This window comes from Chaetodon auriga, chromosome 4 (genome assembly GCF_051107435.1).
Source record: "Chaetodon auriga isolate fChaAug3 chromosome 4, fChaAug3.hap1, whole genome shotgun sequence".
NCBI lineage: Eukaryota > Metazoa > Chordata > Actinopteri > Chaetodontiformes > Chaetodontidae > Chaetodon > Chaetodon auriga.
This window is the reverse complement of record NC_135077.1, coordinates 27,151,705-27,163,541: the sequence shown is the minus strand read 5'-3', so window position 1 is coordinate 27,163,541 and position 11,837 is coordinate 27,151,705. Positions and strand designations below refer to the sequence as shown.

Genomic DNA, 11,837 nt, shown 5'->3' with positions numbered 1-11,837 from the left:
CGTGTCAAAAATCAAAAAAGACATCTTGATGTCCGTCGGACACATGCAGAGCTTCCTCAAAGGCAGGGAACAGAAAGGGAAAGTTAACTGTGAGCATACTGGTTTGAGGGTCACAAAGCTGTGTCTAAATATTTTTTTCAGCACTAAATAGGGCCAAACGTGAGGATTCTGAACATAAGAACACAAATATTGGCTCCTGCAGACTTGAGTCAAAAAGTATTGGCATTGGCTCATAAAACATACACATAAGTGACAGCCTAGCCTGAAATAACCTACGTTTTTAAAATAGGTCTGGTCATTATCTACTCTTATGCAAAGAAGGAATGAAATGAAGCTTTATCAAATCTGTTCTTGAGGTATGTTTTTGCATCTCAGTCTTTGGCCAACATACACTGAAGCATGTGGACTTCATTCGTGAAGATTTCCTTAAATTGCTACCTCATATCATTATGTCATTGCAACAGGGCAAATGATTAGTGGAGCCTCATTCCGTCCTGATTTATTAGTACAGGGGCTAAAGAACGGATGTATGGTGTCCGAAAAAGTATCTGTGAATGTATAGATGAGCACCCTGGCCTCCACGTTGTAGAAGGACACCAGCCCCTTATCACAGTCCACATAGATTCCAATCCGGGACGGTCTGCTGTTTACTGTGAGGTTGGTTGAGGGTTCTGTTCGGAAGGCGTAGTCAGTCCGATCCCGCAGGCTGAGGAACCAGTAGCCATGGGCGGGGCTTACTGTGATTTTGCCCTTCCGATTGACAGACCAGCTTGCCACTCCCAGATCCCAGTCTGTCTTTTCTCCCACCTCCACCTGGAAAAGAGCAGCATGACAGCATTTACTACATCGAGGGCAGATTTTCAACCTGTGGGCAACCAAGCTCAAGATGCTGATTTGTATATGTATATGGGATTTATGTTGGTATTATGCTAAACTTGGACATCAGATCATCAAGTTCTGCACTTTTGATGGAACTTCCTCCCTTTGACCAAAGCTTTATTAACAATAGTTTACAAACTCTTGGCAAAATTTGAATGTGTTTTTTTAAATTATTATTATTATTATTGTTGTTGTTAAATTGAAAGGATCAAGTAGAACTAATCTTAATGATAAAAATATGTATCACCTATTCTGCCATCATTTGCAGCTACAAACAGCACATGCATTATCCCAGTGTGACAGCAGATAATGCAAGCTACTTTTGACAACTACTGTCCAAGTTAGGATACAGCAACTTTATTGTTTATTTGTTTTATTTATTTATCATCTCTTAAAAGAGTGGAACAGAGTGGCTAAAAGTCTCTGCTTCTCGAATGATAAGCTACAGCTATTTAGAGTGTGAATGTTAATTTAATTGATTAATGTTAATTTATTAAACTTGTTGACTTTGAATGAAGTTTTGCGGCTGGTGAGGTGTCACATTTGCGCCCTCTATTGACTGGCCGTAGCTGCAGTTGACATGTACACATTGTTTCCCACCTACCTCCCAGTAATGCCGCCCTGAGTTGAAGCCTTGGCGGCCCAGCACACACACCACCCGATCAAAGCGTTCTGGGTTGTCTGGTACTGCATGATGGCGGTCACTGCACTGCACCTTCTTCCCATCTAGTGAGACTATGAGACGTGGGTGGGCTGTGTTTGGATCTAAAGTGATGTCAGCTGACAGATTGAGAGTGACAGCAGGAGATGAAAGTAATGGACAGTGGAACCAGTGAAAAATATACTATAATATAGTAATATATAAGCAGCAATTCAGGTTTCAAGCCTGTTTGCATTATGAGACAGACTTAAAGTGTGAGGGGTGTGGCCTTTCCAAATTTACATTTTTGGGCTTTAATTACAGCGCCACCATCTGGCCAAATGGGCTCACATTTGTTGGGAAGCACATGCACTTCTTTTCCAGTTGCTGCACTGAGTTTCATATTTCTACCTCATTCTATCTTATGCCAATTTGAGCTCATGCAGCGGAAAAAAAGAATAATTCTAATAATGATAAAACCAGCAAACACAGAAGAGGCAGTGCCCGAATGAACCAGCACACAACAGGGTTCTGCTTCTGCAGGGGCTTGAACCCTAATGACACTACATATGACAACTGAGGGATGACGACCAACTGTAAAGGCCCAATGTCTTTAACGCTTACCTGCATATTCTTGAACCCTTCGTACCTCTGCAACAGAACACAATATCTTTACTTTTTGATTTTCATTGTATTGATTCATTGAGTTCAACAGGATCAGAAAAAAAAAAAAAACCCAAACATTTTTGCTGTAGCGCATCAGAATCTTACTTGGGTTGGGCCTGGGTACAGACTGGTTCAATGAGGATCGCTGGCCTGTTAATTAGGGGAAAGAACAACAGTACAGTTTGGTTCTTGTATAGTTCAGCCTTTATCAGTGAACATATGATCATCAAAGCTCCAAATCAGAGAGGCCAGAGACAAATTAGAGCTTCTTCCTTTGGCATAGTAACACATGTGAAAGTGCTACTGCAGGATAGTACACTTACATACGCAAAATTTAAGAATCCATCTTTGGTCTTCATCATAAATTTGAGTTGATAATGTTTTAAGACCGTAAAATCATCCTCTTAAATTCAACATCTGTACTTCACTCTTGGTCTGAATGAAGACTTACAGACTTCTGGCAGTTTCCGCATCTCTTCCTGAATGTTCTCCATCAAATGATTGACAGTCCTGAGAATCACACCTGAGGTAAGCTCAGACACCACAGAGACACCGGACCAGTCCTTAGTCTGTGGAGGGGTGGACAGGGAGGGGAACATCTGCAGAGAGAGAAAATGTCCAAACAGATGTGGCTTCAACAGTTAGAAAGAAAACCATTAGATTTTAGAGATTGTCCCATTGGTGATGATTTGTTGAGGCCTCTAAACAGAAACTAATAAGAGTCCAGCTGGCTCCAGCAGGCAGTGATCTAAATAATTGACTCATTCATCCATACCTTGAAAAAGTGTATGTAATCTTCAGACAGAGCCAGCTGGCTGAGGGCTGATCTCCTCTTTTTCAGCTCAGTTATCTCTTCCTCCATCTCTCTCAGCAGGCGCTGAGCTCTGTGCTCAGCGGCTCGCAGACTCATCTCTATCACCTGGGGGTAACAGGAAAAATGTATTCCATGCAGCTTAGGTAATATTAGTCAAAATGCTAAATTCTGTCAATGATCAGAGGACTTGCCTACTTTGATTTCATTGTGTTGAGTTAGTTTGCTTTTGATCTACTCGTCCACTATATGCCCCTGTCTCATGAAATAGATGTTGAAGGTGTTCTTCTCTCCACTCGTGTGATCCCCATGACACAATGAAGTCTTTGCATGCTCCAGTAACAAAACCCTAATGCTATGCTTCACCTTGATCAAGCAGTGCGTGATGATTTCAGATGTGTGATGTATTGCTTATAATTTTATATTGGATCAAATAACAATGAGTGGGCCAGAACGTGTAAAGCATCTATGCGAGTACTGAAAACAAAGTGAAATTTTAGAATTATTATTTTAATTGTGGAGAAAACTCAGTCAATTAGCCAGTGAATGTTGAAAAGTGGGACATTTTAGTGTTTTACAGACATTTGTCGGGACTTGGGACACCCAGATTGAAACCAAGACAAACTTGGACATCTGGTCACTGGAAGCACAGCAATGCACAACAAGGGCAATCCATTTTAGACTGTAAACCTCCTTGACCTGTGTGGACAGCAAGATTTATGTCACTCCGTCAGAATGAGTCACCAAGTCCATCTATGCCCACAGTTCAAAACTTAAGCACTTAAGCGCTTTCCTCCTGAATGGGAAGTCTAATGAAAACACTTTATTCACAGCAAACAGCCATTCAGGTAAGTCATATCTTAAAAATGTACTAAATATTTATATTTTAGATAAGTTTACATATGTGTAGTAAATGAATTTTACTGGGTATATTGGTAGTATAAAATATTTCAGTCCACTACAAAAACAGAAAAGGCTGTGAGTTTTTGTTATAAGATTTTCTCTATACCTTCTGTGTCTGTTATTTACCTCCAAGACTTCAGCTTGGCAGCGCTCCACACTAGAGATCAGCTTCGAAAACACACAAACAGCTCCATCTGTCTCTCTTTCTGCAGCAGCCTGAATAAAAGATGAAAACCAAACAATGTGAGGGGTTTATGGCCGGTTGGAGGAAATTTAGTGACAGAGTTGGGGAAAAAACACTAAAAAAAAAAAAGTGTTAAATCATGGGGGGTAAGTGAACTGTAATCAGGAGGCCTGGGATTTCTAGCACCACCTCTGCCACTATGCACCATGGTAACATTAACAGATGGTGCGATTGATCCCAATCTGAAACAATTTGTTTTCATTTCAACATCTCTGTATGAGAAAATGAAACATAGAGAAACATCCTAAGTACCTATGGGATTATCAATGCCTTCCAACACTGAGGCTAGATTACCATATTGCTGGTGTAGTGGCACTAGTCTGTCAGCTCATAAATGCTGGGAAAACACTGCGCACTCAAAAAGTTTGGCAGACTGGTGGCATTGTTATAACTATGACCAGCAACTCCAAACAATAAAAAATTCCAATAAAATAGGTTTTGTTTCTAGAAAAAAGATGATCCCAGTGCAAATTGTTGGCTGTGCGATTCTCAAACATGTCTGCAGTCTTAAACCAGGACTCAACCTTAAAAATGATCCACCGCGTTGCAGACTGGAAGCTCACCTGTATCTCTCGCAGGGAATTGTGTATGTCCTCCACTTTCCTCTCTTTGTCAGAGATGAGATCCTTCAGCTCCACCTCTGAAATACCTAACTGGGACTGGAGAGGATAGATAACACATTTGCTTCAGATTAACCTAACTGTCTGTAACTAATAACCACTACCAGCCTTATCCAAACCCTGACGCCTATTACATATTCTGTGCCAGGTACATATAGTGTGTGGTATACAAGCTTTAATAGATTAGAATTTCCATGACTGCAAGCAAAAGTACAAGATGGTCAATGGTCAATAACTATTTGCTTGCTCCAAAAAATACATTTGTCAAGATTTTGGTGTTGCTTCTTCAGAATTTTACAGCATTTCAATGTAATGTAATGTGCTCTTGCACTGCACATTGCATTATATTAACACAATCCCTAGTGTTGCTCTTTGCATTATTGCACATATTCCATCTATAACATGTCTTATCCCAACCTTACACTAAATCACTTATGTATAGGATATCCATGTAGTTATAGCATCTTTCAAATCATTATGTTTTTTTGTTAGTAGCTAAATGTTGCTTTCAACCACTTCATTTCCACTGTATCTGAGTCAAATTCATGGTTTTGCTGTCTACCACAAAGTCACAAATCTTTGCTATAATCTATGAAGAAGTCTGTCTTCTGCAGTTGCAGTGAAAATATCATTTTTGTCCACAGTTGGACAGCTATGCTGAACTGACTGACACACACAGACAAATACCTTTTTGATGTGCCACTCTCTCTTGGCAGGGATGACGTTGTGTCCTCGGTGCTCTGCTGTTTCCACACAGATGTTGCATATGCAGATGTTGTCAGTGCGACAGAAGAGCTCCAGACCTCTCAGGTGGATGGGACACAGAGGCAGACTGGGGGAAGAGTCACTGGGACCACTCAGAGTGTACCTGTTGTAATTACAATGAAGTCATGAAATTGTTATTGAAATGCTGATATGATTTGCTATCACAAATGATTAAAACAGTGCTGGGTTTAATCAGTATGTGAAAATCTTTATATTTCTACTCTAAGTATGATTATTCGTAGCTGTTTTCAGTGGAACCAGAAATCCATAATCCATAGAAACTGTATGTATTTTTTATGGGATATGGTAATCAAACAAAAAAACAAAAGCTCAGAGGGGTACAAACACAGCACTCAACAAACCATCAGTCACCCTCCGGCGTCGCTGAGATGTCTTTCTTAGCAGTCCTGTCAAGTTTCTCATTACTTGTTTTGGCCTGCCTGTCTGGTGCTGGGAGAGATGTGGAGGTGTATAACTAGCCGTGGTACTGAACCACTAGGAGGATGATTAGCGTGTCTTTGAAGGAGTTCCAGTGTGCTTGCTGACTCTTCATTGACACACCACACATTTCTGCTAACTAGGCTGGGTAGTGTCACTAGCTACACTTGCTGGTTAGCTCTTGCAACAACATGTCTTACTAGCATCTGCTAATCCAGGTTTGACATTACCTTGCAATACTGTCCCTCACTTGGCCATGGTCAAGGTCACCTGCGATGGCTGATACCACTGCGATCTGTGCTGCTACGTTGCAACCATAGCAGAGGCCCTGTGTTGCTGATGCCTGACTGGCACTGTACACTTAAACTAACTATAGGCCAGACAGAACAAGACATGTCAGCTTGGATTGGCATTTTATAGACTCAACAATTACCATAATCACAAAAATAATTGGAGGATTTATCAGTAATATAAATACTTGTTAGTCGCAGCAATACTCCAAATTAATAGTGCTGTCATGGTTAAAACAATACAGAAAAAAAAACATATGACTGTGACATTTGCAGTTCCTCAGACCCACATCAGGCTTAGAATATACAGTATGTGGTGGCCTCAAACCACCTCATTGAAAAGATATGCCAAAGATTGCATCCGATAAAGTTGCTCTGAAATATTTTGGATGACCTTTATAGACCTTGTGTGTGGAATTTGACAGTTTCTGTCTTCAGGTGGTAGTACCTAGGGGCATGACACATACATTACCAATTTATGCCTGGATTGTGCAATTTTTCTACAAATATTAAGACAAAAAAAATAACAAAATAAAAACAAACAAGCAAAACAGAATATCACTATTGGTTCAGTGCTTATTCTTTGATCTTTCTGCTCATGCCACCATCTGGTCAATATCAAAGCCTAGTATGCTGATAGTCAGTAAAATCCGTAAAAGTAGTAAAATTTGCTCCTCACATTCATGCCCCCCTCAGCAGCAGAGGAACCCATTTTATTTAATGACCCCATGACATTTCCGTTGGTGTCACCACTCAGGACAAATCTTTTACCCTCAATGCAAAAATAAGCTTTGGATGTGAGAACAATATGTTGATTCTGTCATGTGACTTCATACTCTTGCCTCTAGGGCCCACTGGTGAGCCTTGTTGCCATATTCCACTTTTCTTAGAATGTTTGCTTGTTGTCATTTTGCACCTAGCATTAATACCATAAACTCATAAATGTTTCAGTCTTTTTAAAAAAATGCATGTTTAATTTATGCTTCATTCACTTCCATTTCGATGTTTACTATTATCCATTTGTTTGTTTGTTTTGCTGCGGATGCTACAGTTGAATCAAACCCATTTTCGTGTAATCTAAGCAGTGTAGTGTGGTACCTGCGGGGAGGTGAGTAGGCTGGAGGCGGGTCATGGTGCTCATTGTTCTGAGCCTGGAAGGACAGGTGAGCATTGACTGGACTGGGGCTTTGTGGGTGATGGTCTCTGGTATCGGGGGTGGTGGTGTGAGGCACAGCGGGAGCCGGGAGCTGCTGAAAACGGGTCATCATCTCAGCAAAGACGCTCTCAGGCATCTCACCTGGCCTCTGGGCCAGAGATGGGGTGGGGTGATGATGGTGAGGATGTGAGTTGGGCTCCTCCACTGATACTCCACCTCCTCCATCCATTGGAATTCCAGCGCTGGCCATCCACTTGAACTGTTCAGTGATTTCCTTCAGAGTGCGGTTGATATGGAGCTCTGGTCGCTTGCGGAAGGACTCCTTACAGAGGGGACACTGGTAGCTCTTAACGCCACCTCCTCCTCCTTCTCCTCCTCTTCTTCCGTCCCAGTAGGCGGAGATGCAGGCCTGACAGAAGCTGTGGCCACATGGCGTTGAGACTGGGTTGTTGAACACATCCAGACAGATCGAGCAGGTGAACTGGTCTTCAGACAGAAAGGCAGCAGCCAGGGCCATAGCCACCCAGTGTTAAGCTGTATGAAAGATAGAGTTGACATTAGAAAGAAATATGTGATTCAGGATAGTGAAAACCACACTGACTGACATACTATATTCTTGATGAGTTTTGGTTTTGAAATATGAAACCTGTTGCATAACATACATTTTGCATAATTGCAGGCATTTTAAGAAACAACTCATAAAGTGAAATACGTTAGCAGTCTGCACTCACAATCTGCATGTACAACACCGATTCTGAAAACGTTGGGATACTATAACATGTGCACAATTACTTAACATAACGCAGGCTAAACAACTAAACATCTATTAGAGGTGCTACAGAGTGCAGGTGATTTTAGTACCACTCCTGCGAATGGTGTTTTAGGATGAAACTCCCAGAAAGACAGAGCAGTCTTTTAACACTTAACCTAATCCTAGACCCAACCCGATCCAAGGACTGCTTTGACTGTAGCAGTGAATGCTGCCCCACAACACCTGCAGTAGCACGGAAACACTGTCCTCCTGTCGGTGTGCAGGAGGCATGTGAGCCTGTCTGAATGACTGTGTGCCTCCTGCACTTACACACACCCACACTTACATACTCACTGGAACAAAACAAGTGAGTAGTTTCGTAAGATCAGGAAATTCAGGCTTGGTTGGAACATTTAGATTCTGTCTGTTGACCACAAAGTCATCATTAAAATGCTAAAAATGGCAACAAACTCAAAACTTGGAAGTCATCCACCTTGTGTTTGTTCTGCACTGAGAACATGATTGTACCATTAACGCATAAGTCTGCTGGTATTTTTCTGATCAGACCAAAACCAACAATGAATTGAAAAAAACTATTAAAAACACATCAGTGAGCCGCACTGTTGCACTGGGCGACATGCTCCTGCTGCCACATATTCACTGGAACACATGGATTCATCTGTCACTGGAGACAAATGCACTATTTCTTTCTGCATGAGTAACATTTGTTATAACCTGCAGTGACCAGCTGCTACAGAAAATTACTCAGCTGAAACTGTTATGATGTTTTTTGATTTATTTTTTCAGAAGGAACAAACAGAGCTGATTGTCACAGAGAGGGTAGAGTTGTATTAACAAATGAGTGTTTGTCTCTTAATACAGCCTAAAGTTCAACCAGGTTGTTGAAGAGAAAGTAAAATTAGTAAAGTAAATCCTTATGCTGACTTCATACATGAAGATCAGTTTGCTCACTATGGAGAGTACTACTCAGGCTGTTCTGAAGAAGTTGTGAAATGTATTGCGTCCCTGGAACTCTGTCAAGCCTGACAAATTAACCTTGCCGAGGTCACAATGACGTCAGCACAGTTATGTCATCTTGGGTCTGGAGACTATACATTTTAACAGAACGCTTCCATTACAGGCAGGGTGTGAGTAGATGCGGGCCTTAATCAGGCGGGTGGGTGAAACAAAAGAAGCCGTTGAGTTGCACTATAGAAAATGTGGAATTCACTGTTTTTCTGGGGACTGAAAGTCTGAGCTTCTGCTGCTTCATTTAGTCCATTCTTTCGTATTGTTTTTATACTGTTCAACATTGTAATGGTTTGGGAAACTTCATGACTTGTGAGACACATTTTATTTGCAATGTAGGTGTCAGCCACAGTGTCTGCATCATCACATGTTTATTTAGCAGCTGCTAACTTAGTTTGTGTTTCTCCGTCTCTCTCATTGTCTGCTGTTTGTTTGTAGGAAGCAGGACAGGTAACACCACCTCACTGGTGAAACACAGCTAAAGAGGTTAGGCATGAAGTAAACAACCTGAGCATAATGCTCGTAGCTGGAATATAGTTATTTAGAGTTTTGGAGTGGTGTGTAAATTTATATCTCTTCCGTTTCTCATTTTTAGTATTCTACAAATCAAATAACTCAAGATATTCTTGGATTGTGTGTGTGTGTGTGTGTGTGTGTGTGTGTGTGTGTGTGTGTTCGAACACTTTTGTACACAATGCTTTATTAACCAGATTTAGACTTAGACTTAGAAGATAGCTGGTTAACGCCCAGCTCCAGACCTCTGAATCTCCACCGACAGATTTATTGAGGTAATCCAATATGTGTGGCATCAAATGTTTTACAAAATGTACTTGTTGGCTGTCCAACCCAGAGTCTGATATGAACATATAAGTTTCCTCTCTGTGCATCATGAAACCTGCTCAGTACACTCAGTCGACCTGCTCACCTCAGAAATGCGAGGTGCTGCTCCAGGAACTGTCACATCTAACACATGTTTAAACTTCTTCCTCTTTGGCCTCATGTTTCAGGTGCAGTTTGGGGTTATACAATACAGGTCTACGTCACCTGTCAACGGTACCATTCCATACATTGCTACATATTGAGAAGTCATTCATGCACTGGGTTCTGCTTGGTGAAATTGTAAAGCTACAATAGGCCTGGTGCCAATATATTCCATTCATTTAGTTGACGCTCTTCAAAGCATGTGTCCTCACCCTTTACAGGAACAAGACATAGGCTTGTAACAGGTGTAATTTTTGATTTCTACACTTTCACTGAAAGATGTCTCCACGCTTCCACAAACACCCATTAAAGGGCTTTTTACATTTTTCCACACAATACAGGGATGTAACACTGAAAAAGGCTGTACACACAACAAACACTATGGTCAGCTTGAACCTTTTAAGACTACTCACAAAAACATGCTGTCCATGCTTTTCTCCTGATAATAATGGAGCGTTACTGTAAGCCCCAGATCTAGTGTGTACTTACTATTGTCTGTTATCTCACATAGAGTACTGGATTTGAGATAACAAACAATAGTGTAGAAAACCTTTGGGTGCTGCAAATGAACAACAGGCTGCTGTTTAGCCCATTAGCATCAGATAGTATCCAGACACTAAAAAAAGAAAACTTTGTGCCATGGTAAGAAACAATGTGTGATTAACAATAGTTAAACATCCCTTACCTGCTCTGAGGACTGAAGAGAATTTCTCTGTGTGTCAGTAAACAGATTCAGCGTATTTCCAAGACTTTCTCAGTGCCACTCTCTCCCTCTCCGTACTTTTTTCTCCTCCTGTTAATCTTTGGGTCTGCTTGTCAGTTGTCACATTCCTCTTCTTTTTCCTTCCTTCCTTTCATCTGTCATTGTGCTGGTGACCCCACCCTCTTAACCCCCCCACCCACAAAGTTTACCCAATCCAACCTGCTTGACAGGTGCAGCTGTACTGGTGTGCCTTTTTCAAACAATCTCTCTCTCTCCCTTTCTCTGTCTCTCTCTCTCTCTCTATCGTCATAGGTGACTTCAACCATCCCAACCTGAAGACTGTACACCCCAAATTCCCCCTACATGTCTCCTGAGGAGACAAGACCTTGAACCATGTTTACACCAACATGGCTGAGGCACACAGAAGACATAGCACGGTAGCATAACTCAGCTTGGCTGCAAACCATCTTATTGTCAGAGACGTGTGAATTACTGAAGTCACATGTGGGGACTGTCGGATCTCACTCGTTAGCTGCCAGGCATTTCACCTGGGGAGCAGAGGTTTTTGACATGCTGCGAGGAAGATGCCAAAGTCAAGACATTTTGGAGATGAAAGAGAGCAGAGATTGTCTCACATGCCACTTAAAATAAAACTTAAAACTTGTTTTAAATTCAAAGCAAACCCACAGCACTTAGTGTAGACAGCTTCTGTTGCACCTGCAGCAGCAGACTTCCTCAGTTTGAGGAGGCACCAACGTATCTCTGAAGGGGTGCGAGAACCACGACAGAGCGGCTCCTGAGGAATGTAAAGAGAGACGTATAACACGCCAGGTCTGTGTGAGCTGATCATGGAAAGAAGGAACTGTGACCTGGCAGTGAGCTAACTACACACACACACACACACACACACACACACACACACACTGTCACGGTAGTTAGCATTGAGTAGGCGAACATTATG

General features: G+C 41.6%; 2 protein-coding genes across 2 annotated transcripts in view; one reads left to right on the top strand and one right to left on the bottom strand.

The window, feature by feature from the left end:
• Positions 1–11,837, top strand: part of LOC143319756 (uncharacterized) — a 210,441-nt gene that overhangs the window by 42,087 nt on the left and 156,517 nt on the right. The window lies entirely within an intron of this gene.
• On the bottom strand, positions 355–10,979 carry LOC143319757 (E3 ubiquitin-protein ligase TRIM39-like). Its single transcript, XM_076728951.1, has 11 exons — positions 10,859–10,979; positions 7,355–7,946; positions 5,451–5,631; positions 4,707–4,802; positions 4,026–4,115; positions 2,961–3,104; positions 2,637–2,784; positions 2,291–2,335; positions 2,144–2,170; positions 1,484–1,659; positions 355–813 (listed from the first exon to the last, which is right to left on the bottom strand). Exons 2-11 carry the CDS (start codon positions 7,927–7,929, stop codon positions 448–450), a joined length of 1,848 nt encoding a protein of 615 aa, XP_076585066.1. The 5' UTR covers positions 7,930–7,946; positions 10,859–10,979; the 3' UTR covers positions 355–447.